The sequence below is a fragment of the Phacochoerus africanus genome, chromosome 4 (genome assembly GCF_016906955.1).
Source record: "Phacochoerus africanus isolate WHEZ1 chromosome 4, ROS_Pafr_v1, whole genome shotgun sequence".
NCBI classification, from domain to species: Eukaryota; Metazoa; Chordata; class Mammalia; order Artiodactyla; family Suidae; genus Phacochoerus; species Phacochoerus africanus.
The window spans coordinates 77,087,795-77,114,975 of NC_062547.1; the positions used below are offsets into that span (position 1 = coordinate 77,087,795).

General features: G+C 57.5%; 2 protein-coding genes across 12 annotated transcripts; one reads left to right on the top strand and one right to left on the bottom strand.

Annotated features, from left to right (window-relative positions):
- PLK5 (polo like kinase 5 (inactive)) lies at positions 1-7,417 on the bottom strand. Of its 6 annotated transcripts, none has more exons than XM_047777696.1 (15): positions 7,175-7,414; positions 6,435-6,548; positions 6,166-6,282; positions 5,281-5,410; positions 5,098-5,185; positions 4,904-4,999; positions 4,074-4,272; positions 3,835-3,961; positions 3,569-3,645; positions 3,315-3,399; positions 2,863-2,940; positions 1,994-2,150; positions 1,561-1,690; positions 1,358-1,468; positions 1-408 (listed from the first exon to the last, which is right to left on the bottom strand). In XM_047777696.1, the coding sequence occupies exons 1-15, from the start codon at positions 7,286-7,288 to the stop codon at positions 223-225; spliced, it is 1,809 nt and encodes a 602-aa protein (XP_047633652.1). In that variant the 5' UTR covers positions 7,289-7,414; the 3' UTR covers positions 1-222. The 6 variants fall into 6 exon arrangements, with proteins under 6 accessions (XP_047633652.1, XP_047633653.1, XP_047633655.1 ...); XM_047777701.1 differs by having other exon boundaries at positions 370-408; positions 1,358-1,373; positions 7,175-7,417; XM_047777697.1 differs by lacking the exon at positions 2,863-2,940 and having other exon boundaries at positions 7,175-7,415.
- ADAMTSL5 (ADAMTS like 5) lies at positions 5,396-26,816 on the top strand. Of its 6 annotated transcripts, none has more exons than XM_047777703.1 (14): positions 18,123-18,279; positions 18,677-18,813; positions 19,523-19,833; positions 20,206-20,275; positions 20,366-20,457; positions 20,701-20,761; positions 20,894-21,002; positions 22,188-22,315; positions 22,526-22,637; positions 23,115-23,201; positions 23,342-23,508; positions 23,695-23,893; positions 23,969-24,040; positions 24,351-26,816. In XM_047777703.1, exons 3-14 carry the CDS (start codon positions 19,778-19,780, stop codon positions 24,650-24,652), a joined length of 1,455 nt encoding a protein of 484 aa, XP_047633659.1. In that variant the 5' UTR covers positions 18,123-18,279; positions 18,677-18,813; positions 19,523-19,777; the 3' UTR covers positions 24,653-26,816. The 6 variants fall into 6 exon arrangements, with proteins under 6 accessions (XP_047633660.1, XP_047633659.1, XP_047633661.1 ...); XM_047777705.1 differs by lacking the exons at positions 18,123-18,279; positions 18,677-18,813 and adding an exon at positions 18,504-18,620 and having other exon boundaries at positions 19,523-19,695; positions 19,778-19,833; XM_047777704.1 differs by lacking the exons at positions 18,123-18,279; positions 18,677-18,813 and adding an exon at positions 5,396-5,456.
- Positions 26,817-27,181: the final 365 nt, after the last annotated feature.

Consider the following 27,181-nt stretch of genomic DNA (forward strand, 5'->3'; position numbering starts at 1 on the left):
TGCAGAGTCAAGATTCCTTTAATAAAAAAAGAACAAATCCAAACAAAAGTCTGGGTTGAACAGTCAGGCCAGGAAGCAAGGACCCCAGCCCCACCCCCCATACCCCGCGTGGGCTCCCCCAGCTCTCCCCAAGGACATCTCCTCTGGGGATGAGAGGAGGCAGAAATGGAGCCTGGGTCCTGGGCATCAACATGCAGAGGTCCACTCTGACCCTCGGGGACGCTAGATGCTCTGCAGCATGCGGATGGCATGCCGAAGGTGCTGGCGGGTGGCTGGGATACAGCCGTGGCTCTGCAGGACGCCCAGCGGGTAGGAGGTGCCGGGCTGGCCCTGCTTCCAGATGGTGAGAACCAACTCCTTGCCCCCATCACTCAGTACGAACTGAGGCTGGTCTTGGCTACAGCTGACCTGCCAATGTGGGAGGAGCAGGGCTGAGGGGAGAAGGGGCCCCAGCCCTCAGCAGACAAGTGGGCAGGGGACTGGGGGTCTGCTGACCTGAGTCGCAGTGGCTGCCCTGCCCACAGGCCTCAGAGTGGCAGCTCAGGGCTTGTACTGTACCCACAGGGGAAGTTCCCTGCCCTCGGCCACCCAGGGGGACCTCCTACTCTGCAGCCTGTGCCCTGGGGAGCCCTAGCCCTTGAGGACCAGTTTTCCCAGGCGTGGGCCTTTTAAAGACAGCCCTCTCTCTCTGAGACTCAACCCAGGTCAGGGCACTCGGCTCTGAACAGACAAGGAGTTTTTACTGTAAAATAAAATCAGAACAATTTTTTAAAATGAGAGGTGCTGTTTACTGCTGCATTTGGAATCTCTTTTAGGACTGGCCACGCTGTCTCAGAGATTGCCAGGGCTGCTTAGGAAAACCTCAACCTCAAACTGACTCTGCAATTAAATGACATCTTGACAGCTATTACAGGTAACCACACAGCCACACAGGACAGTGATCCAAGCGACATTTGCCTTTTTTTTTTTTTTTTTTTTCTTTTTAAGGCCGCACTCACAGTATATGGAAGTGCACAGACTGGGAGTCAAATTAGAGCTGCAGCCACCGGCCTACACCACAGACACAGCCACGCCAGATCCAAGCCACATCTGCGACCTACACCACAGCTTACTGCAACGCCAGATCCTTAACCCACTGAGCGAGGCCAGGGATCGAATCCACATCCTTATGGATACTTAATCCGGTTCGTTACCGCTGAACCACAAGGGAAACTCCAATATGTGTCATTATTTATCATGCTTTATTTCTGATTTTGTCATCTTTATACTTAGAGGTCAGTACCTCCCCCCACAACAGGAGCCAGCTGTCTCCTGGGGCTCCCCTAAAAGCATGCCTGTTTAGGGGGCCCTGGCTCACCTGTACCGTCCCATCACTGAAGAGTAGCAGTGAGGCCTGCTCAGACACCAGGAAGCGCAGAAGGCAGAGGCCTGGGCCAGCAGGCTGGGTAGGTGTGAGCAGGCCCCTCTCCTGCGGACAGACCCAGACACTGGGCCTCAGGGCCCCTGGGGTCCCCATCATCCGGCCCCACCCAGCCCCACCCAGCCCCACCCAGCCCTCACCTCTCGCAGACGCTGCTGCATGTAGCTGGCAAAGAGCTGCAGGACGGCCAGCTTGGCACCCAGCAGGCTGGGCACATCCCTCAGGGCGAACGTCTCCAGCTTTCCCCGGTCAGGTGCATAGTAGACTTGGCTAAGGGTTGAGCATAGGGCGCTGCCAGCTGTGAGGGCCCTTGGCCTGGGCGTCTCATGCCCACCCAAGGACCCTGATGAGAGTTGCTCTACCCCTCAATCTGTCACCACACCCATTTATTTTCTGTCAGAAAACTGCCATCTGAAATCAACTTAGTAATTCATTTGTTTAGCAGTGTTCTCTCTCACCAAGCAGTGAGCACCTGTAGGTGTGCACAGTAGGTGCTTAAGAAATGCTTGAAAAGTGAAGAAAGGCAAGGGGGAGGGCCTGCCCCTCCCAGGGGACAGGAACCTCATGACTTACCCCCCTGTGGGGCACAGGGCCAGGTGGGTGCCATCCCGAAGCAGGACACCGCTGCTCCCATCTGACAGTTGGTAGCCAAACCCATACTTGCTGGAATAATCCACCCACTTGGGGGCCCAGAGGACTGGCCACTGCTCTCCTGGGGGTTCCTGCATGGCTGGGCACAGGAGGAAGTGAAGTGAGCAGGGGTCCTAGACGGCCAGCCAGAGGGACTGCAGTGACACAGGGGATGGACAGAAAAGTCCAAAGAGTAGAAAACAACTCTTGCTTTGAATGGAAGGACTGGGGGACACTGAGGTCACAGCTGCCTCTGTAAGTAAATCTGAAAAGCGTGTAAGGTCCAAAACACTGTAAGCCTTTGCTTTATTTTTATTTTTATTTTTTATTTCTTTTTTTGCTTTTTAGGGTCGCATCTGAGGCATATCGAAGTTTGCAGGCTAGGTATTGAATCAGAGCTGCGGCTGCCAGCTTGCACTATAGCCATAGCAATGCAGGATCCGAGCTGCATCTGTGACCTACACCACAGCTCATGGCAACGCAGATGAATTCTAATGAATCTGACTAGGAACCATGAGGTTACAGGTTCGATCCCTGGCCTCGCTCAGTGGATTAAGGATCTGCGTTGCTGTGAGCTGTGGTGTAGGTTGCAGATGCAGCTCAGATCCTGAGTTGCTGTGGCTGTGGCGCAGGCCGGTGGCTACAGCTCCGATTCGACCCCTAGCCTGGGAACCTCCTTATGCCGTGAGTGCTGCCCTAAAAAGCACACACACAAAAAAAATTAAATTAAAAAAATAATAATGGAAAATAAAATTTGTTGTGTAAAAATCACTCAAGGCCAGGTGGTATCTGGGGTGGGATCTGGCTCCTACCTAGGGGGCCAGAGTCCAAGCAGAGCCGCAGGTTTCTGATGGCCGCCTCTACCTCCTGCCTTGGGCTCCTGTCGGGCCCTGGGGAGACAGATCTCTGTGGGAGGGGAACGGGCCTGGGCCCCCACCATACGGGGCCCCTCCCACCAGCCCTACCCCAAGCTCTCACACCCAGGAAAGTCTGTTTTTGTTTTTGGCCACGTGCAGCATTTGGGAGGTCCCGGGCTAGGGATGGAACCTATACTACAGCAGTGTCCCAAACCGCTGCAGTGACAACACCAGGTCCTTAACCCACTGCACCTCAGAAGAACTCCAGGCAAGTCTTATTTTAAACTCAGCAGGATTCCATCATCACTCTCACTTTACAGGTGGGAAAGTTGTGGATCTTTGCCCCCCCACTGCTAGATCCTCAGTCCCCACCCACAACTCCTGCCAAGGGTGGAGAGTCTGCTTACCCGCTGGGCCACTCCGGAGGGTCCCCTGTGTGAGCAGGTGGATGGGATCCTCGGGGCTCAGAACTCCTCTCACTGACAAGGAGGCCTGGTGATGGAGCAGGAAGGGTTGGGGGCAGCCCCAGCCTCCAAGAAAGGCCTGGGAGGGCTCTGACATCCCCCCCCTTCCCCTCCAGATGCCCTGACTTTTCCCTCTGCTCGGCCTCGCTGTGCAGTCGCCCCCATGTTCTCCACGGTGTCCCCAACCTGCGCCTCACCTCGCTGCCTGCCTCCATGGAGTCAGGGTCGAGACCTCCTTCTCCTGGATCTGAGGCCTCCCTAGGAGTGAAGGGGCCTGCAGGAGGCACAAGGATTTGGGGGGCAGAGGCTGGCCCCATGTGGGGCAGGGGCACCTGCCACCCACATCCACCTCTGCTATGGATGTGACATTTCAGAGTAGGTAGGAAGTATGATGGGTGTGTGAGGTGCAGGGCAGGCACTGGGCAGGTAGAAGCAGGTGAGCAGGGGCAGATATGGTACTTACAGGGTGGCCGCCACTTGGTCAGCAGCAGGCGGCCCACCTTCCGGAAAAGCCTGCCCAGAGGCTGGGGGATGGCGAAGATGGGCAGGCTGTGGCAGGAGTGGGGAGGCAGCCGGTCTGGGGTGAAGCCCTTTGGAGTGGGGAGCTGGGGTCAGCATCCCGCTCCTGGCTACCTGGGGGCCTCTGGAGACACCCCAGAAAAGGGCAGCCCAGGGTGGGCCCCGGCCTCTGACACCCCCCACCTGCGTGAAGAAGTCATCCTGCAGCAGGTGGTCCAGGCTGGGCCGCTCAGCCGGGTCGGGTGCCAGCAGGCGGGCAATGAGGCGGCGTGCATTGGGTGACAGGTGTGCAGGCTCTGGGTAGCGGCCAGCTCTGATGTTTTGGTACATCTCTGACAGGGGTGCCGCCACGAAGGGAGGGACGCCAGTCAGCACTCTGTACCTGCACCAGGTGGGGGCAGGAACCTGGGTGCCTGCTGGCATCTGTCCTAGGGTCCAGGGTTGGCTCATACCTACCTGCAAATATCTGGCCATACATGTCCACACTTCCCCACTCTGTACCTGCCTCATGCCCGCTTCCTCATACCTGCCCTACATCTGCTCTCACCTGGCCATCCCCATCTGCTTGAAGGACACTTGGAACTGTCTATACACCTGCCTGCACCTGGCTTATATACACACCTGCACATACCTTATCAGCTTCGTTGTATGCAAGCTCACACCCGTTCTTCTCCTGCATGTGCCCCATACCGGTATATAAGCCTGATTTTTACCTACCACCTGCACATACCTGTCCAGGCCTCTCTACACGCTCAAACCTGTCCTCCCTTGCACATACGTCCCCCATGTGCCCTATTCACACCTGCATGCTCAAACGATAGCAGGTGGTTCTCCTGCTGCCCCAGCTGCACACACCCTTTGCGTCCCTGCCTTCCTCCCATTCAATCTCCCCTGTACATAGTGACACCTGTCCTTACCTGTCTGTGCATCCTTCCTTCCACCTGCCCACACCTGGCCCCGCCTGGACAGTCCTGCCCTCCTTCCCCAGGCCTGGGGCTTCCAGGGTCACTCACATGATGCAGCCCAGAGCCCAGATGTCAGACTGACAAGAATGCCCATTCCTGGACACGACCTCGGGGGCCAGGAAGTTTGGCGTCCCGCAGAGCACTCTGGGGGCAGAAGAGGTGCTCAGGAAGGCAGGGACCCCCGCACTACACTGGGCCCACCTGCTCCCATCCCGAGAGCCTGCTCAGAGCTTCCCAGTCACCTGTGGCAGCGGCCCCCTGGCCCCACCCTGGTGGCCAGCCCCAGGTCTCCAATCTTCACCTCCATGTTCTTGTTCAGGAAGAAGTTACCTGCAGGGGGCGGGGCAAGGCGTGAGGGCAGAAGCCCCGCCCCGCGCCGTCCCGCCCACCCCCACCCCACCCCCAGGCACCTTCCCAGCACGCACTGAGCTTCAGGTCCCGGTGCACGATGCGCTGCTGGTGCAGGTAACGCAGGCCGCTCACCAGGCCCCGCAGGTAGTAGCGCACCTCCGGCTCCGTCAGCGTCCGCCGCGCCTCCAGCACGTGGGCCAGCGACTGCAGGGGTCCCGTGCGTGCAGTTGCCAGCACCGAGGAGACACAGGTGAGCTCGGGTTAGGCAGCCCCCCCCCCCCCCCCGCGCGCCCCGTGAGTTCCAGGGACCCAAGAAGGCAAAGGTAACTCAGCTGGGCCCAGGAGATGTAGCTGGTTGTGGGATGGGCAAAAGTGAGCTCAGAGCCCAAGGAGGAGCACAGGGGTTCAGATGGGCCACCGTGTGCTTGAGGGCAAGAGAGGAATGCAAGGTGGGTACATGCTGGGCACAGGTGAGCTCAGGTGTACTTAAGTGGGCAAAGCGAGTTCCAGGGGGTCTCTGAAAGCACAAGTTCAACTGGGCCGGTGAGCATGGCTGAGTGCAGGAGGGGCAACAGGCAGACACAGGTGTGCCTGGGTGAGTCAAGAGAGCCTCTGGGAATTCCTGTCATGGCTCAGTGGTTATCAAACCTGACTAGTATCCTTGCTCAGGGATTAAGGATCCAGCGTTGCTGTGACTGTGGCATAGGCTGGGAGCTACTGATTCGACCCCTAGCCTGGGAACCTCCCTATGCCTCGGGTGTGACCCTAAAAAGACAACAACAACACCAAAAGAGCACCTCTGGGTGGGCAGGTGGGCACAGGTGAATAAAGAATGAACACAGGTGAACCTGGTGTGGCCAACAGGTAGAAACAGGTAAGGACAGATGTGGGGGAACACAGATGAGCATAGCAGATATGGAGGGGGACATGGCTTCCTCTCTGTCCCATCCCTGGGGCACCTGGCGGCTGCAGTACTCCAACACCATGTATACGTGGTCATGGTCAGCAAAGTGTCCGTGGAAAGCCACAATGTTGCGATGTCGCAGGCGGCTATGCAGGGCAATCTCGCGCTCCACCTGCGGGCAGGGCCCCGCGTGTACAAACCAGGCAGGTGTGCACGGTTGAGCTATTTATCCCCACAGGAGTGCCCCCCACCCTGAGAGCAAGGACTTCTCTGGGGACCCTCTTTGTTCACAGGGCCCCTGGGCACTGGTGCACAGAGCCGTACCTTGCCGCGGGGGTGCAGTTGCCCAGCCCCGCCCCCACCACGAGGCACCACTTTGAGCGCAAACACAGCGCTGGTGGACATGTCCGTCAGCTTGTAGCAGCGGCTGAAGGCGCCCTGCAGGGCAGGAGATTCACGTGTTCAGTAGATGCGTGGACACAGGTGTGAGGACAGATGGCCAGATCTCTTCATACACACACACACCGCTGAGATGCATGGATGCACAGCTCACATTCTCACTCTCATACCTGGACACCCAAGGCAACGCAACACGCAGACATACACTCAGACACAAAGATACATCCACTCCTGGATACCTGCCCACGGACCCCAAATACACTACCTGGCCTCACAGTACAGTGCCCGGACACTGAAAGCATAGACGTATGACAGTCAGACATAGACACAGGGGCACAAGAGTCTGGGTCCGCACACCGGCTCTGAGACACTTAACATTCAGACGCACATCCACACCCTGGACATAGGACCAACGACACAGAACGACGCGCCGTACACTGGTTCCTGCCATACAATGCGCGCCACATAGCCTGTACCTCAGAGACCCGGGCGTCCCCCCATGCCAGCCCCCAAACACGCGCGGACAAGCCACACACGCAGAGACAAAAGCTGGGACGCACGCTGGCTCCTTTGAGTTCACAATTGCGCGCGCACCCCGTCCCGCTCGGACCCTCTCCTGGCCTGGCCCTCTCGCCGCGGACTCGGGGTCCGGAGTTGGTCCCCACCTTGCCGATCAGCTTCCCGCGCTTGTATACGCGCCCTGAACCCGGGTCGCGCAGAAAGGCGGAGACCAGCGGGCGGCAACTGCGCCGCCACCGCCGCCGCTGCGTGGGCTCCATCCCCTACCCGCTCGGCTTGGGCATTGGCGGCTTGGTCACTGGCTCAGCCTCTGGCCGGGAGCACAGCGCACAGTGCGCTCTGGGGGCAGCGCGTTGCTGGGTGCATTTTATTGGCTGAGGGCGGAGGAGTGGAGTCCAGGGCAGACCAGCGCGGGAGGAGGGGGAGGGCGCGTGGGCGTGCGGGGTGCGGGGAATGCGGGAGTTCCAGGGACCAGAGCGGAGCTGGCGCCCCACACGCCGGTCCCACGCACGTACTCAGCCCGCTTGCTTCTGCAACCCTGCGCCTCCAGCCAAAACTCCCAAATGTCAACGCGCCCACTTCTCTGTGTGGGGGAACTGAGGTCAGAGGGATTGTCGCATTCTCTGGAGGCCTCGCAGGGAAGGGCAGGGGAGGAGTGAGGGCTTGGCAGGGCTCTCCCCAAAGGGTGCCTGAGGCGTGAGTCCAGTGGTTCTGAATTCCTGTGAGGGTAGGTCCTCCCTGCAAGTGGGTCCCCAAGGCCCATATGACAATATGAGGCTTGGACATCCTGGCACTGGTGCAGGGCAAAGCAAGTTTCAGAGGAGGAGAGAGGAAGACGCCTAGCATCTTTGGGGCTGGGGGCTGCTGGGGAGGGGGATTGGAAGGCTGGCATATATGAGGGACACTCGGTGGTAAAAAGGAGCAGGATCTGGGGACTGATGGGTAGATACTGGGGGTCGTGACTCCTGACTTGGGCAGCCAAGGATACAGTGGGATGGAGGACAAATGGGCAGTCTCGGGTCCCTGGGGAACTGTGGGGCATCTGAGCTATGCCCCAGAACTAGGTCTCAGCCCTTTCCTTGCATTGTCTCACGTCAGCCTTTCACTAGCCCTGAGATGCTTGGAAACTGGCCTTGTCCCCATTTTACAGATGAACACACTGAGGCCCGGGGAGGTTAAATTGCTGACCCAGCCAGGAAGGGACAGTGCTGGATTTGAATCCATGCAACTGCCTCTGGAAGCTACTTCGGTCGTTGTAATTCCCGAATGTTACATAACCCCGTGCATGGGGAGGGGAGAGCAGGGCTCCCTGTGGCTGGAATCAGGCCTCGGAATTTTCCAGAGGCCAGATTTCAGAGTCTGGCCCAGCCAAGCCACCAGGGATAGGAAACACCTTGTGAGTTATCACATGCCCTCCTGGCATGTCCACTGGGGGCACCAAGGTCACGGGAGACTCTGAGGGGGCCCCAGTGCATTTGGTGGAGCAAGACTCTGGCACCTTTGCAGGGGAGCGGCTTCAGCACCAGGGCCAAGGACTCCGGGCCAGTGCAGGGGGCCAGGATCCCAAGTCCCTGCTAATGAGAACCAGGTGCAGTGTGACAGAGGAAGGCAGCTTGGGGTCCGTGGGTCTGAGCCAGCATATCGTTGTTGCCCTGGAACCCACAGGGGCAGGGAGCCAGTTCCTTGTCGGTAGCACAGCTCTGCTGCCCTGCTAATTCAGGTATTTGTGCAGAGACAGTGACAGACCTGCCCCACCCTTATGAAACTCTGAACAGGAGATCACCCAGACCTAACCAAAGCTGAGGATCGGGGTAGCTTCCGGAGGCCACCCTGAGAAAGCCAGGCCCCTTCCTGGCAGTGGTTTATCCCTGAGGTAGGTGCTGTTCTTAGCCCCGTGTTACAGATGATGAAACTGAGGCTCAGGAGGGCACCTGCAAGTCAGAGTCACCTGTCTTGAGCCCCTGCCCAACCTCCATCCTGCACCCCAGGCCTCTCTCTTCTCCCCACCTCCAGGGAGCCCATGAGGAGCACTTAGGCTGGGGCAGGCGGCTGAGCCCATTGGACTCCCAGAAGCTTCCTAGGGGAAAGAAATCCAAAGTTCTGGCCCAGCACCTCACAGCAGGCCTGTCAGCTGACACCCTCTGCAGACACCAGCTCTCCCCCTGTCCCCACAGCCTGCTGTTTTTCTGGCTGAGCCTCCACCACGGGCCTGGGGAGACCTCCCTTTCACAGCCTGCACCCTCCTGGGCGGGAACACTTCCCCCCAGCACTCTGGAATGGAAAAACTTTATAATAAAATAAAAAGCTTAGTTGTTTATAGCAGCCCTATTTACAACAGCCAAAAGGTGGAAACCACCTGGGTGTCCATTGACCAATGATGGATAAACATACTGTGTTCCCTTCTTACAAAGGAGTATGATTCAGCCTTAAAAAGGCAGGAGATGGAGTTCCCAGCATGCCTCATCAGTAAACGAATCTGACTAGCATCCATGAGGTCGCAGGTTCGATCCCTAGCCTCGCTCAGTGGGTTAAGGATCTGGCATTGCTGTGAGTTGTGGTGTAGGTCACAGACTCAGCTTGGATCCCGTGTTGCTGTGGCCAGCAGCTGTAGCTCCAATTCAACCCCTAGTGTAGGAACCTCCATATGCTGAGGGCAAGGCCCTAAAAAGCAAAACTAACTAAATAAATAAAAAGGCAGGAGATTCTGACACCTGTTCCAATGTGGATGGACCTTGAGGACATGATGCTCAGTGAGAGAAGCCAGACAGAGAAGGACAAAGACTGTCTGACTCCACTCCGGGGGTCCCTAGAGGAGTCAGATCCACAGAGACAGGCAGGAGATGGTGGGGCAGGGGCTGCGGGAGTGGATGTTTCATGAGGACAGAGTTTCAGTTTAGGAAGATGAGAAAATTCTGGAGATGATGGTGGGGATGCTTCTACAACAGTGTGAATGTGCTTAATGCTGCTGAGCTGTGCACTTAGAAACAGTTAAGAATGGGAGTTACCTGTGGCTCATCAGGTTAAGGATCCGACATTGTCACTGTTGTGGTGTGGGTTCAATCTCTGGCCTGGGACTGTCATGCTGTGTACACGGCCAACAAAAATGACCAAAAAAAATAGTTAAGATGGTGAATTTTGTCTTATTGTATATTTTATCACAATAAAAAGTGAAAGCCATCTTAGATTCCCCACCCTCAAAAACCACAGGGTTAGGGGGCTGACACCCCCATTTTACAGATGAGCAAACTGAAGCACCGTGTGTATGGCAAACACAGGGTTGCAGTTTTGCAAAGGAGCAGGCGCTGGGTCGCTGAATAGGGCTATGTGACTCTCCCAAGCTGACCCCTGACAGGCTCAGGGGCTGGGGTACCGTGGGCTGGTACCCTGGCCTGATCACTCGGCCCCCTGAGTCCCTGCACTCTGGGCCACAGGTTTGACTCCTTTCCAGCCTGTTCTTTCCCTGACCTGAGATAACTCCCCAGACTCAGCAGATTTCCTGGGAGAAGCGCCGTGGAGCCTTGCTCAAAATACCTGCTTCAGGTGGAGGGCTGGCTGCTGAGACAGCGCAGGGGCACGAGGACTAGAGAGGCTCCCTGGGGGAGGCAGGCACATGGCCTGGGCACAGCCCCCTCCCTCCAGAACCAGGGAGGAAGCAGGCAGGCCAGGAGTGACTCAACCTGGCTCCTGGATCCCTCTCTAGCCTCTTGCCTCCTGGACTTTGAAATGCAGTGAATGCCCTCCTGCCTGTACTTGAGAGCCTTCAGCCAGCCTTCTAAGTTCCCTGGGGACCAGCCTTGGCAGCAGAGTGGGCGGAAGGGGACCTCACCACTGTGTTCCAGAAACCCCATGACTTCAGCTGCCCACTGCCTGGAGGCTGGCCTTGCTGGGGGGCAGGGGCGCCTGCACCTGGGTGCCCTGTCCCCTGAGCATCCATCCTCCAAGAACAAATATTGCCCTGGCCTCTCCCAGCACCAGTTGTTACTAGCTTCTTCTAGTAGCACTGTCCTCTTTTGTCCTCGAGAACACCTCTCTGTGGGCTTTTTCCCACCTTTCTCGCCTTTCCCTTTGAGGCTCCTCCTTCTCCTGGAGCCCAGGCTCCATTCAGAGGCCCCCTGTCCCCTTCCTGCACTCTCTTTGGCTGATGTGGTCCAGGCTAGCAGGAGACTGACGTGGGCAGCTTGCCTCTCCTCCCTCTCTCAGTCTGGCCTCCAACCAGAAGCAGAGCCTGAAGCAAGGGTTTAGTGCAGTGAGTTGATTTGAAAAGCAGGAGGGAGGGGCTGGGCTGGGCAGGATGAGGCAGGATGGGGCCTGGTGACCATTGGGAGCCCCTGAGCAGATCCTTCCTAGAACTGCCTGCCCACGGGGATGGCAAGGGATGCATCGACCCCCTGGCATCTGCCCCTCATTGGCTGAGGCCTCCACCCTGGATGTTGGTGGACCTGTACACTGTGCTTGGCATGGCTCCCACATGGTCCTCACTGCAGCTTGGACAGTGATGGTTTGAAAGGTGGGACAGGAAGGTGTGTGAGGGCACTGGGGGACCTCAGCAGAAACTTACCTGGGTTCAGCCACTCCGACCTCTTCCCTTTGACCTGTGATACCAGGACACAGCCAGGGCGAGGGGGTGGACAGGGCCAGAGGGGGGATCCAGAGTGCAATTTTGGGGACATTGCCCTCAAGATGCCTGGCAGGGAGTCCCAGGGTGGTGCAGAAAAGGTGGAGCTGAAGATACCCAGCAGCCTCCCTAGAAGCCAGGGCCAGGATCAGCAGCATTGAGGACAGCTACAGCCAGGCTGGAGGACATGATATGTTTGGGCCCTCAAAGTCTCACATAACTGGGGGATGGCTGAGAGCTGGACTCAGGGGATGCTCTGGGACCCAGGGACAGGAAGTCCAATCTCTTCCTTCCAGCAAGAAGCCCTCTAGAGCCAAATCATCCACAAGGCTGCTAGAGGGCCCCAATGCCCCCCTCTCCCCCATCAAGCACTCACTCATCCTGGTCCAGTCACCCTGGCCTCTCTATCAGTCCAAGATCCCATACCAAGCTCATGGCACATTCTCTCTTCCCCAAACCTTCCTTGTCCCCTAGTCTTCACCCAGTGGCTCCTTCTGGAATGCAGCCAAGGGTGACCCACACGCTTGGGGCACCCTCACAACCCGAAATCATGTTATTTCCTTGCTAGTTTGCTGGTTTCTGTCCCACGGGACTGGGGGTTCCACCAAGAGACAGGTTGTGTGTTTTCTCAGTGTGTCCCCTGTAGGCGCTAACCCACAGCAGGTCTTGGGCAGGTCCAGACCCTCCCTGAGCTGCCCCAGATCCAGCTGCTGGGTGCGGTATCCTTGGGGTCCCGAGTGAGCACTGCTCCCCCAGGTGGAAACTCTTTCCCCAGTGTTCTCAGCTGAACGGCGTCTCAGCCTCTGTTCAGGGACATTGACTCTGGCTGCTTGTAAAGTGCTGGGTGGGCATCAGAACCAGCCAGAGTTCCACAAGAATAATCCCTATTTCATCTGCTTGGGTCTTTTGACCAATTATGAGAGAACTAGCCCAATGTTGTGTGGGTTCCTGGATGCGATCCTGGAACAGACAAGGGAAATTAGTTAAAAAAAAACAAAAAAAAACCTGGTAGAATCCAAATAAAATTTGGAGTTTGGTCAACAGGAAGTGTAATGACTAATATTATTAATTAGTCGTGGTAATATGCTAATGTCAATGTCAGTTCTTTAGAGGTGACAAAATACTGCAAACTTGGTGGCTTAAGAAAACACACATTTAGGAGTTCCCGTTGTGGCGCAGTGGTTAAGAGAACCCACTAGGAACCATGAGGTTGCAGGTTCGATCCCTGGCCTTGCTCAGTGGGTTAAGGATCCGGCGTTGCCGTGAGCTGTGGTGTAGGTCACAGATGTGGCTCGGATCCCGTGTTGCTGTGGCTCTGGTGTAGACTGGTGGCTACAGCTCCAATTAGACCCCTAGCCTGGGAACCTCCATATGCCATGCCATGGGAGCGGCCCTAGAAGGGGCAAAAAAAAAAAAAAAAAAAAAAAGAAAACACACATTTATCATCTCCTGTTCTGGAGGTCCGAAGTCCTAAAACCCAGGTGCAGGCGGGGCTGGTCCTTCCGGAGGCTCCAGGAAAAAATCACCTCCTGCCTTTTCTAGGTTCTGGAGGCTCCACATCCCTGGCTGGCAGCCCCTTCCTCCATCCTCACAGCCAGCATCACGGCATCTCCTGTCTCTCTGCCTCTGTCCCTCCTGCCTCCCTCTTATGAGGACCTTATGATGACCCTGGGCCCCCCGGGGAATCCAGGCCTAACTTAACCCCACTTGCAAAGTGCCCTCTGTCACATGAGAGGACACGTCCACAGGCCGCACACAAGACCAAGATGTGGACATCTTGGAGGTGGGGTCATTATATTACTGCTGACAAAATTTACACAAACTCTATAATATCTTTGCAATTTTCTGTAGATCTAAAATGATTCCAGGGATTTCTTGTGGCTCAGTGCTACTGAACCCAACTAGTATCCATGAGGATGTGGATTCGACCCCTGGCCTCCCTCAGTGGGTTAAGGATCCAGCGTTGCTGTGAGCCATGGCATAAGTCATAGACGTGGTTCGGATCTGGTGCTGCTGTGGTGTAGACCAGCAGCTGCAACTGCAGCTCTGATTCAACACCTAGCCCAGGAACTTCCATATGCTGCGAATGCAGCCCTAAAAAGAAAAGAAAAAAATTCCAAAATAAAAATTCTCTTTGAGAAAAAGAATTAGGAGTTCCTGCTGTGGCACAACTTGATCAGGGGCATTCCTGCAGCACTAGGACACAGGTTCAATCCCTGGTCCAGCACAGTGGGTTAAGAATCTGGCATTGGGGAGTTCCCATCGTGGTGCAGTGGTTAACGAATCCGACTAGGATCCATGAGGTTGCGGGTTCGATCCCTGCCCTTGCTCAATGGGTTAACGATCCGGCGTTGCCGTGAGCTGTGGTGTAGGTCGCAGACGCGGCTCGGATCCTGCATTGCTGTGGCTCTGGCATAGGCCGGTGGCTACAGCTCCGATTCGACCCCTAGCCTGGGAACCTCCATATGCCGCGGGAGTGGCCCAAAGAAATAGCAAAAAGACAAAAAAAAAAAAAAGAATCTGGCATTGGCACAGCTGCAGCTTAGGTTCCAACTGTGGCTCAGATTTGATCCCTGGCCTGGGAACTCCATATGCTGGGGGATCCCCCCCCCCCTCCAAAAAAAAAGAAAAAAGCAGAATTAAAAGATTACAAGAAATTAAAACCTAAAAGGCAGGAACTAAAAGTCACCCTTAACCCCCACACCAAGATCATCGGGGTGATGATGGTTTGTTCCCATCCACTTCCTGTCTGAGTTTATGCTAACATAGATACTTTTTCTTTCATATAAACGATATCAGATCGTGCATGACTTTTCTAACTTCTTAATTTTTTTTTGTGAAACCCACAGCATGTGGAAGTTCCCAGGCCAGGAGTCGAACCTGTACCACGCAGTGACCCAAGCCCTGCAGTAACAATGCCAGATCACCAATCTGCTGCACCACAGGAGAACTCCAGCTTTTCTAACTTTCTCACCAAGCACTTGTGTTTCTGAGTAAGGTTCCCATGCTCCTGGCTGTCTAAGGCCTCTGCCCCCTCCAGCCTTGTGTTCCCTCCACTCCAGCGACACAGGCCTCCTCTCTGGGCCTGGTCCTCACCCTGCTCCTACTGGATGTCTTGACCCATGAGGTGCAGATGAGGATTCCTCTCGTGGGGGCAGCTAGGGGTGCCCCATCAGATATGGAGGACTCTAAGGCAAAGGTGACTCGTAAAGGCGAAATGCACCATCACAGGATCAGTGGCCTAGGAAGAAGGACTTGTCCATGGGTGAGGGTGATGGAAAGGACATTATTCCCTATTAGTGGGGACCTCTTGATTAGAAGTCATAGAAATCCAAAATTGCTAAAATGAAAAAAAAAAATGGATTGACTGCTTCAGGTATGGCTCAATCCAGGGACTCAAACAACTGCCTCAGAAATCTGGCCCTTTCTGCTTCCTGCCTCTATTGGCATCTCCTTGGGGCAGAGAAGCACTACTATCCCAGCTCACATGGGCACCCCTGGCTGTGCTGGGGCCCTCTTCATGCTTATGCCCAGGGACAGCTGGGCAGCTCCAGAGACTTGGGTTCTGGTGCAGAAGTGGCAGGACCCCTCCCACTCAGTCTCCCCCTTCCTGTCACTCAGGAAGCTGGAGTGTTCTGAGGGATCACAGGAGAGTGCAGGGAGTTGGGGGTGGGGGCACGGTGAGACTCAGGGCTATGAGACCACAGAGGGAGCAGGGGCCTGGCTGACCTACATCCATCAGGACCTGCATCCACATGGCCTGATCCTGGCCTGGCCTCAGGGATGGGGTCCAGGCTGGAGCTCAGTGTGGGGGGGAACCCCCACCAACCTTGGGTTTGGGTCCAGGCAGGGCATGGGTTGAGGGGGTGAGCCACCACACCTGGAGCCTCCAAGCCTCACAGCCACACCCTCCACCTGCACCAGGTATTTTGAGCCAAGCTTTCAGCCTCCTCCTCCAGGACTCCAGGATTCAGCTGAGTTATGTCCTGCTGGGGGCAGGAGGCTGGAGACATGCCAGAAGCAAAGGCTTGGGGTGGGACCATGGGCAGGCACACTCCACACCTTCACCTCATCTGCATCTGGCAATCTCATAAACACCAGGGCCCCCACGCAAGGCACAGTGCCTACTGTATGCACTCCCTGTAGGGCACGGGGAATGCTGTATACACTCATTGCAGAATACAAAGCCTGCTGTAGACATTCCCTGTACAGCATGATGCCTGCTGTGTGCACCCCTTGCAGGACACAGTACCCTCCTCACAAGTGCAGTGACTTCTGCATACACTTTCTGCAGGCTACATTGACTGTCTGCACTCCTTGGGAGATTCAGTGTCTACTATATGCATTGCCTGCAGGGTGCAGTACCTATTGTATACACTCCTGGGCAAAGTATCTGCTGTACACCATATCTATAGGATGTGGTGCCAGCTGCATACATTCCCTACAAAACATCATGCCTACGGTATATGCTTGCTCCATGCTGGACCCAGCACCTGCTGAATGTACTCTTTGCAGAGCACAATGCCTGGTATATACACCCCCTGCAGGGTCCAGTGGCTTCTGTATAGCTCCCTGCAGGACACACAGTGCCTGCTGTATGCACTCTGCCTTAGCACTGTGGACTGGGGCTTGGGGAGTGAGGCACTTCTGAGGGGAAATGTGACTGTCCACTTGGTGGAGCTCCTGGGCAAGCCTGATTATTTCTGAGCTGCTCAGGCCCCTGTCCACAGCTCAGCACACAGTAGGTGCTCTACAGAGGGTGCCTGCACTCACAGGCTCCACGACCCTTCCTGCCATCCTCTGTCCAGCCCTGTCCCACCAGGCTGAACCTTGCCAAGGTCACCGACTGCCTCCATCGATGCTGATGTACTGGCTCTGGTCCATTTTCCCACCGAATCTTACCACACTCTGCCTGCCCTCCTCCCACACCCACCCATTCCGCTCCCCACCCCCGCGTCTGGTACTCAGGCCCAAGTCCCGTTCTGTCCACACTCATACCCATGACCTCATCCATGAGTCTAAACAGCCCTGCGTGCACCCACATGGCCCCTGGACTCTCAGTCTCTATTTTGTCTCACCCTAGACCCATTGTGAAGTGACCTCCGGACTGGTCCCCGCCCCCACCAAGCCCACCCTGCCCCTAGCCCACTCCTCTCAGCAAATGGGGCACCTCCCCTCACTGGCTGCTTCCTCCCAACGCCTCCCCCCCCCCATGGGATCTGTCAGCAAGGCCTTCAAACTCCACCCCCAAACAGCTGGGAGCCACCCACTGCTCTCCCCATGTCCCACACCCCCAGGACGCCTGCGGCTGCCTCCCTACTGCTTTCCAGGCCCCACTCCCGTGCCAGGGGCAGCCGTTCCAAAAGAGCATCCTCTCCCACCTCCCACGGTTCCCACCCCCCTGGCCCTCTCTGATGCATCTCCGCCCCCACTCAGGCGACTTGCTCCACCTACCCCAAGCTCCCCACTGTCCCTTATTCCAGCCTCAGGGCCTTTGCACTTGCTGTTCCCTCTTCCTGGGGTACCCTCCCCCCACCTCGTGTTGGCAGTTACCTCCTTGACCCCTCACCCCATCTGCAGTGGGCCTGAGCTATTTCTTCAGAGCGTCCTGATGAGAAGGTGACATTATCCTCTTCTGAGGGACAGCCTCCCTCACTAGCCTGCCAGGTGGGGCTCTTCAGAGCTGTCCTGGCACAGGGTCAGTAAGTGCTCAGTACGTGCTGAATGGGTGGCCCTGCTCTGAGCTGCTCCAGGCTTAAGCACAGACGGAGCTGGACCTCAACGCCCCCTCCCTGTGGTCAGGGCGAGGAGACCCCACTGCGGGCTTCCAGGAGAAGGGAGCACTCAAGCTGAGCCTGGGCCAAGCCCAGGGAACAGAAGGGCAGTTCATCCATCCTCCCTTGGTGCCCCCATCTGGCCAGGCAGCATCATGGGGCGACAGCGAGCAGTCAGGGAAGAGGGGCTAGCAGAAGGGGCTGCATCCCTGCGTGGGATGGAGGTGGCGCGCTAAAACCAGGAAAGAGTAGGTGGTGGGTGGGGAGACCTGTGGTAGCTCTGTCCTTGCCCGTCCGCTCAAAGAGCTGAGATCCACCTGGAAGTGTCAGTGGAGACTCTCGCCGGCCCCATTGCCAGAATGGAGAACCTGAGATCGTGGAATGGTGGGGCCACAGCCGCGTGGGAGGGGGACCTTCTGGACCCGAGTATAGTTCCCAAGCCGCGGCGCGCAGCCCGGGGCGCGCAGGGAGGGCGGGAGTCGGGGTGGGGCGCGTCCTCTGGTGACAGCAGCGCCCGGGAATGTGCCGGGCTGGGAGGGGGCTCTCCGCCCCCCGCGCCCGGCCCCTGGGGCTGAGCTTCTCCTCAGTGCTCTGGGGCCCTGCGCTGGGGTTGGTCGGGACCTGTGGGAGGAACCCTAAGAGCGGAACCTAGGCGCGCTGGTTCCTGAGTAGGGTGACTTTGAGGGAGGGGTAGGGAGAGGAATAAGGTGGGGAGTAGTGGCCAGGAAAGGGGACCTTCGTGGGGACGCGATCTGGGCGTCGCTGGAGAGAGGGCAGCGCCCTCCAGGAGCTGGAGCAGGGCGACCTCGGTTCGCGCACATTCCCTGGCCCTGAGCGCGGCGCCCGGAATAGCTGCCCCGAGGTGGGGGTAGGGGCGGTCAGTCCCCGCGTGCCCCCCCCCCCCCGCCCTGGGCTTGCCAAGGTCACCAGGACATGGACGCTGGGACTTCAGGCCGCAATTCTGGGGGACCGGGACGCGTGCAGGGCAGTCCCCTGCCGCAGATCGGCGGCCAGGCGCGCAACGGCCGCGCGAGGGCGCACGGGGCCGCCGCCCCTCTGGACCCCGGCCGGGGCGCGCCCTGGGAGGCCGGGTGGGAGGGACTGCCCCGGGCTCTCCCGCCCCTCCTCGCGGGCCCCGCCGCTTCCGCTCGCCCAGGGGCAGCCCGGGGAGCCAGGAGGCGCCGCCTGGGCTCTACATAGCCGGTAAGTCCTTCTTCCTATCCCCCCACTACCCCAGCGGCGTCTTCTCCTCTCCCTAGGCTGAGGGATGGCGAGGCAGCAATCCCTAGGGTGGGAGAAAACTCAGCCCTACTTCTTCCTGGGGAAACTGAGTCCCAGAGGCGTGGCTTGTCCTGAGGTCACAGCGACAGACAGTCCGTGGTGCAACCAAAAAGGGGTATGTGTCCTGCCCCTCAGGCAGGGGGCTCTGGAGAGTGGGAACGGTGGTCCTTCTAGCCCCTCATTTTGCATCGTTTAGACCTCCACCCCACAAGCCATCTCTAAGTGGTAAGCAGGTGTCAGAAGGTCAAGCCCCACCCCTACATCCACACACATCTCTGCTCTCCTGTCCAGACCTCTTTGTACTTCCTGGGCCAGCCAGGGCTAGGGTTCAGAGATGCAGCTGGCCGCACAGCTCTGGTTCACAGAGGGGGACCCACCCTGCAGTCCCCCAGGTTCTCAGCATTTGGAGACACCTTGGCCCCAGACCCTTGGTGCCCCAGGTTCCAATGTCATAGCTAGGAGAGCCAGATAAGCAGGGAAGCTGGAGCTCAAGAGGGTCCAGTGGGGCCTGGTCTTCCTCCCTCTGGTAGGTGCCCAGGACCTCAAGGGCTGGAGGACTCCACCATGTCCTTCGGTCCTTGGGGCACTGATGAATTCTGGGCTCCCTGGCCCTGGGCCAAGAAAGGATTCACAAGGCAGCCACTTTCCGCCCTCTTTCTGCATCAATGCCACGGTCACACAGAGGATGGGGATGGCAAGTGACTTCCTCCTTCCCCTGACAGATGAGGAAACTGAGGCCCAGGGAGGCAAAGTCTCCCAGCCAACCTCCCGCCGCCACCCTCTTCCCTGCCTCATCCTCACTGTTGGCCCCTTTCCCTCCACAGGCGCCTCTGGGGCTCTGGCCCACACCCCGTGCACATGAGGCCATGAGGCGCCCACTGGACCAGGGCCAGGTCACCCCTCCCGGCCCCTCCTCCAATCCCAGAGCTCCCTGCTGCTGCAGCTCTGGGAGTTGAGGGGGCCCTGGAGGCTTGCGGCTGCTGGGGTCCTCTGCCAGGTACCAGACCCAGCCCCATCTGCCACACCCTCTGCAAGGTCTCAGAATCCTGGACTGAGCCCAGCTCATCCCCACTGCACAGATGGGGAAACTGAGGCCCAGGGAAGCAGAGCGCCTGGCTCCTGGCCCCACTGGAAGGTAGGATCAGTGATGGTGGGGGAGTGGTGAGAGTCCCAGCACCCTGGAGACACCTGTGCACTCTCCTGGACTGATTCCCTCCATCATCAGAGGTTGAATAAGCATCTACCGGGTGCACAAAGCAATGAACAACCAATAATTTTTTGAGCTCTTTCTCTCTGTACCAGGCTCCACGCATCCTTACCTAATCTTATGGACCCCTCAAAACTTCCCTATTGGGGGGTTCTATTATCACATCATTTTTCAGAGATGAGAAGGGAGGCTCAGAGAGGTTAAGTTACTGTCCAAAATCATACAGCCAGTCAGGGCAGAGCTGGGGTTCAGCCCCTGGTCTGCTGGCACTTCCACTCTTGTGCCCCTCTGTTCCCCCAGACCCTGCCCCCTCCAGAACCTCCTCCTGCTGTGGACCCTCCTGAACTCTGGTTTGGGGGGCAATGCTCAGGTAAAGGGGGACATGAGCCCAGGGGGAGTGGGCCTGGGGACCCAGCTGGCAGTCCTTCCAGGCTGAGTGTGCCTCTCTCTCCCCAAGTAGGGTCCTGGCGAGTGGACTCCATGGGGTTCCTGGAGCCGCTGTTCCAGCTCTTGCGGACGAGGGCTCTCCGTGCGCAGCCGGCGATGCATCCGGTGATGAGCCAGCTAGGACTCAGCTGGGTGGGATGGGAGGGGGGTCCCTGCCCCTCCTCTCCTGCCAGCCTGGCCCAGCCCCTGGCCGCACCCTTGGCCTGCCCACACATGCTGTGCCTTTTAATCCCGCTGATCCAGCTGGAATGTGGGTGGGGTTGGCGAGGGTGGACAAGTGGGCAAGCTGGCTCTGGGAAGGGGTTCCTGGAGGTCCTGACCACAGTCTGGCTGCCCTGCTCCTTGTAGGTTTCCCCAGGAAGAGCTGTGCTGGGGGGACACCCATGAGTACCGCCTCTGCCAGCTGCCTGTAAGTTTCACCCACCTCCCAGGCCAAGTCCTCTCTGAAGCCCTTCTGCCTCCCCACTCAGGCCCCCAAATATGTGTGCCACCATGCCAGGTTCTCAGACCCAGCCTCTGATTCATCCATCTCTGTCCTCAGGACTGTCCCCCAGGGGCTGTGCCCTTCCGAGACCTCCAGTGTGCTCTCTACAATAGCCACCCAGTCCTGGGCACGCAGAAGACTTACCAATGGGTGCCCTTTTATGGTGGTGAGTAGGCTACCCTCCTGTTGGTTGTGAAGGAACAACTCAGAGCTGGCAGGGAAAAATGGCTCCTAAAAAAGGAGGACTTGGATGGTTGCAAGAAGGGGGCATTAGCACTGGGGCTTTGAAGGATATGTAGGAGTTGGTGAAGTGAAGAGAGGAAAGCAAGTGTGAGATGTGAAGCAGGGGCAAAGGGAAGCAAGCTCTATTCTGCACAGGGTCAAACACCAGGCTGAAGATTGACTTGGAACCTGTACCCAGAGGCCAAACTTATTAAGTTCTCAAACTTATCCCGTTAGCAGGAAATGTTGCCACATTGTGCTGAAAATAGCGAGTTATATAACTGTGTGCCTGGGGCAGCACACCTCCAGATTTAAGGGAAACAGGCAGCTTCAGACGCCATGGTGGAAGCAGACACAGATAAGAAAATCCTAGAATGGAGAAAAGTTCCATCCGTCAACCTCATGGATTTTTTTTTTCCCTTCACCCAAAGAATTGGAGGAAACTTGTCATGATCTCACCCCCACAGAGGCCTGCCTGGCCAGCTCAGGCTCCATTCCAGGCAGGGTCTGCCAGCCAGCTTCAGGGAGTTGGGAGCCAGAGAGAACTTGAAGGGGTAGGGGTGCAGGGATCAGGGCTGTGGGCCTGAGCGTGATCAGACTGCCCATATGCCCCACTGCCATGCAAAGAGGAAAGGGGAAACTGAGTCCCAGGCAGAGCCAGCAGCACACCTAGGATATGCAGGACTCAGCAGCATCGGGCAAATACTTTTTACTGGGCACCTGCTGGGTGCAAGGCCCAAGAGCTGAGTGAGTTCTGCCCACGGTTGTACTCCAGAGTCTAGAACATAGTCTGGAAAATAGTAGGTGCTCGATGAGAGTGTGCAGAATGAATATATAAAAAGATGAGGGCAGAACGTCACAATGTTAATAATGCAACCAGGTAAGGACCCCCCCCCCCCATATTAGGACTTACAGTGAATAAATGAATGAATGAACAAAAGAGTGCAGGCCCAGGATACTTGCCTGGGAGAGTCCCAGGGAACTGGAAGCAGAATGCCTAAGAGCCAGTCCTGGTTCTGCCTCAACCTCTGTGTGGCTTTGGGCCTCATCTACCCAAGGGGGTGGCTGCTTGGCAAGAGGGGGCTGGAACTCAGAGGTCCCTCACCTCAATGACTCCTCTGGTCCCCAGCACCCAACCAGTGCGACCTCAACTGCCTGGCAGAGGGGCATGACTTCTATCATAGCTTCGGCCGCGTGCTGGATGGTACCCCCTGCAGCCCAGGAACCCAGGGACTCTGTGTGGCTGGCAGGTGCCTGGTAAGGACTCCAGGCCCCGCCCCATCCCCGTCCACCATAAGTTCCACCCCACTTCTTCCCCCAGGTCCCGCCCCCCAATTCCAGTCTTTTAGTGGTGGTCCTGCCGTCTCCCTTAGGCCCCGCCCCTGTCAAGGCCCCGCCCCTTGCCCCACCCACCACTAGGCTCCACCCCCACCTCTGATGGCGCGCTTGTCCTCCCCATCCCTTTAGAACGCGGGCTGTGATGGTTTGCTGGGTTCGGACGCCCGGGAGGACCAATGCGGCCACTGTGGTGGAGCCAATGACTCATGCCTCTTCGTGCAGCGCGTGTTCCGAGACGCCGGTAACCCCGTCCAGCGCTCTCCCAGAGTGGGCCTTTTAACGAAGTCCGTGCTATTGGGCAGTCCGCGGCCCAGCCCTCCTCGCTCATCATTCTGATTGGTCATTACTAGATTGTCCCATCCGTCCCAGAAGGGATGGGGTTTAACTCTTTCACTGCCGCACTTAAGCGACAATAATCCCAGCTCCAACCCTTTAGGAAGCGTTTTCAGAGGACTAGGGCCTTGGCTAACCTTTTTACTGATGTATCTCATTTAATCCTCAAATCAGCCTTCAAATACACCCCGCCTGTGAGTTCCCTCGTGGCTCAACGGGTTAAGAAACCAGTGTTGTCACTGCTTTGGCTCTGGTTATAGCTGTGGCACAGGTTCTATTCCTGGCCCAGAACTCATGCCTCAGATAGGGGAAAAGTAAAAAAACAAACAAACGAACAGAAAAACCGCTCCACCTACTCCTAACATCCTTCTTCCCTTCTGCCCAGGTGCTTTTGCGGGGTACTGGAACGTGACCCTGATCCCTGAGGGCGCCAGACACATCCGTGCAGCCCACCGGAGCCGGAACCACCTGGGTATCGCAGGGTCCGAGGGGGGAGGCGCTCTGCTGGCCGCCAGATCCAGTCGGGAGCCTGAGGCCCTGGGAGGGGCACGCCAGGGTCGGGAGGAGGGTCGGGCCAGTTCTGCGGAGCCCGGGCTGACCCTTCCCTTGCAGCGCTGATGGGGGTTGACGGGTACTACGTGCTCAACGGCAACTGGGTGGTCAGCCCGCCCGGAACCTATGAGGCGGCGGGCACCCACGTGGTCTATACCCGCGCCGCCACCGGGCCAGAGGAGACGCTGCGCGCCACCGGGCCCACTTCCCAAGATCTGCTTTTGCAGGTATGAGCTGACTTCTGAGAGGGCCTCTGGGCACGTGGCAGGGGGTGGAGTTAAAGGGTCTGGGGGAAGACTGGGGATGGAGGGTCAGAGTTGGGAGGCTGGGTAGAGGGTCAGAGAGGGAAGCCGGGTAGATGTGGGGAGGGCCTGGGCCACCAGCAGCTCCCTAGTGTGTGACACCCCTCCCAGGTCCTCCTGCAGGAGCCCAACCCCGGCATTGAGTTCGAGTTCTGGCTCCCCCGGGAGCGGTACGGCCCCTTCCAGGCACAGGCACAGGCCCTGGGCTGGTCCCTGCGGCAGCCACAACCTCGAGAGGTGGACCTTCAGCCTCCTGAGCCTCCTCCAGCCCCTACTGTTATCCCCTCGAGGACCCTGATCCCCACCCCAGGTGAGGTGGGGTACAGCCAGGGTGGGGACGAGCAGGGGGGTGAGGCCTGTGTCCCTGATTGCACTGCCCCCACAGAGCCCTGCCCACCCTGCCCCGACACCCGCGGTCGTGCCCACCGGCTGCTCCACTATTGCGGCAGCGACTTTGGTGAGAGGCCCCTGACCTCAACCCTCACCTGGCCCCTAATTGACCTGATTTGACCCCTGCCCTGCTGACCTCTGACCCTGGTCTGACTACCTTGACTCCTTGACTTGACCCCAACTCGATCCCTTCTGACCCTAATGTGACTCCTTGATCGAATCCTTTTCCCTAATCTGACCCCTGAGCCCTCATTGCTCCCTGATCTGACCCTAACCCTGGGCCTCAGCTGACCCCCAGTTTCTTCGTCTGGCAATGGGTGTGTGGATGGGGCTCAGGGTGGAGCATCCAACCGGCCTCAGCACCACCCTGCCCACAGTGTTCCGGGCCCGTGTGCTGGGCCGCCTCCGCCAGGCCCAGGAGACCCGCTATGAGGTTCGCGTGCAGCTCATCTACAAGAACCGCTCGCCTCTGCAGGCCCTGGAGTACGTATGGGCACCAAGCCGCTGCCCCTGCCCACCGCTGGCCCTCCATCGCGAGTACCTGCTGGCTGCCCAGCGCCTCATCAGTCCCGATGGCACTCAGGACCGGCTGCTGCTCCCCCATGCTGGCTACGCCCGGCCCTGGAGCCCTGCTGAGGACAGCCGCACTCGCCTGGTTGCCCGGCACTGCCCTCTCTGAGTCCCCAGACCAGGCCTCAGCCACACTTGGCTGACTAGGCTCAGGGTATCATGTTTCCCCTCTTGTCTTAGCTTCCAGGGAGCTAAGAACTGTCTCCCACCTGCAGCTCTGTGACTCCCCATCACACACTTAGACACCCTGCACTCAGAGCCACGGTCATGAGCAGGCAGGCACTGTTGAGGACACACTGAATCTGCTCTTTAACTCTAATTTCCTCTCTCACCCTGGCTGTCAGGAAACTCAGAGCTATGTTACCCTCAGAGACTGTGTCTGCTTTTAATCCCCTGGCTTCTCCCTCATCTGCTTAGAGACTCTGTCACATACAAGCATGGCCCAGAGGAAGACATGCCTAAGGAAGGAGACGTTGTAATATATCAGTTCCCTTCTTGCTTTGACTACCAAGAAGCTCATCACCATTTAACTCCCTGATACTGTCTCTTTCTTCTCACTGCCACTTACACAGGTGCCCTTCTGCATGCTGAGACCTTGTCACAAACAGGCATGACCCCTAGAAGACATGCCTACCCAGGCACTGTAACGTCCCAATTTCCGCTTTTGCCCTGGCTCCCAGGAGGTTCGGAGTTAATCTTGACAGCTTCAGTAATCTGGGCGGAGGGTTTCCTCCAGGCAGTGCTGCTATTCACCCGTTTTTTATTCCTATTTAATTTTTACAAGTCCTTTTTTTTTTTTTAAATTATACAAGGGCACCCCAGCTCCACATTCTTGGCCACAGACACTTCCAGATGCTCCAGTAATCAGATCCACAGTCTCATCCTCACTGCATGTACACACCTCCTCCTCCAGGTCCAGCCCCCACCTGCCCCCAGCGTGTCTAACCCCAAGGGACAGTGAGGACCAGGAATATATGAGGATTGGGGTAGCTGGGGCTTTCAGAGGTCCCAAGACCCCTCCCCATGCCACTTGGGGGCCACACATTTGTCTTAGGCCATTCAAGGGACCCTCCCCCAGCCAAGCAGTCAGGTCAGAGCCCCCGCCCGCCTGTGCCCTGTCCTCATATGTCCTGGATGTTGTCTCCTTATGTATTCTAGACGGGAGGGGCAGGCCTAGGTCATGTGTGGATGGGAGGTGGGTGGAGTATCACACTCGCTCAGCACACCTCCCGAGGGGCCTCCCTTCTGCCTTCCCACCCTGAACAGAGTGGTTCCGGGACAGTCTGCTCTCTTCTGTACCATCTGTGGTTGTGTTTTCTCTAGGGCGCCTGATGGTGGGCGTATGAGGGGGATGCAGGACATGGGGGTCTCGATGGGCTCAGCCCCTGACCTTGCAGGTCACCTCGGGTCACGCCCTGCCCCTCTCTGGGCCTTAGTTTCCCCATCCACACCTCCCTTTCAGCCCCTCTGGGCCTTGAGCATGGGAACCACACTCTTCCTGACCCCTTCCCTAGCCCCTCTGTTCATTCATGCATTCTTCCAAAGAGTAATTATTGAGTGCCTTCTGTATCCGAGGGACCCAACAGCACCAAAGCCGCGTCCTGTCTTCTGCAACAAGGGTCCTGCGGGAGAACCCCCTGTCCCTCCCGCGGGGAAAGTGGGGCACGGTTCTGGAGGGAGGCGTGGGGCCTGTGCGCCCCCTGGTGGCAGGATTGGGGAAGAAAGGACTCGCGCGCTCCCGGTGTTGCCTGCAGCCCGGTCCCCCATGGCCGGGGGTGGTCCCCTCCGCCTCACTGCAGTGTGGGGATGTGTCTCGAAATGGGAGACTCCGGCCTCCTGCTCCCCGGAGCTCTCTGGGGGCAGCCCTACCACCTACTCCCCAGCCAGCTGGACCGCTTGGCTGGGGCGTCGCACCGAGCGGAGGAGAGGCCAGTGCAGGTCGCACTCCAGCAGATAGGATCAGCTGGGGCTACAGGAGCCAGCATTTCCCGCAGCCCCTCCTCCAAGCTGCAACATCGTTTCCAGGAACGATCATCGAACAATCTTTAGTAAACAGTACATTGTTTTTCTGATGTGCTCTCAAGCTTTAAAACAATTGATGGAACAATTTGAAGAATGAAGAAAACATTGCACTTTTCAAGATCCTCAACTTCAGCAACATAGTCTAAGGTGGACACTAGCATTTGCACTTGCCCAGCAAATATTCCGGGCTGCTTTGATGCTTTACTTTGAAAACAAATAAAAACTCCAGGTGGTTACCAGGAACGTCGGAAGCGGGGTGACTCAAGATGTTTCTTCCATCATGTCTTTCCCATCGGGGCCCTGGGAGTTATTATTTACAGTGTCCCCATAGGAACATGCAGGGCTCATTTGGGTTGGAGACGGAAACACCGTAGAGGAGACCACAGGTGATTACAGACAGGATCTTAGCACGCAGAGCCGAGTCTTCACGGGTCCGGTACTGGGAAGTCTCCAAATGGATGTCACCTAGGAGATGATGTTTATTAAAGGATAAAGAATGAAAACAGGCAAGTTGGAAACTTGCATGTTCCTTGGTAAAACAAGAGCAATCACCACAGTTGTCACATCAAACCCACAGAGGACTGTGTTCAACAACATTGCACGTGCCCACTCCGGG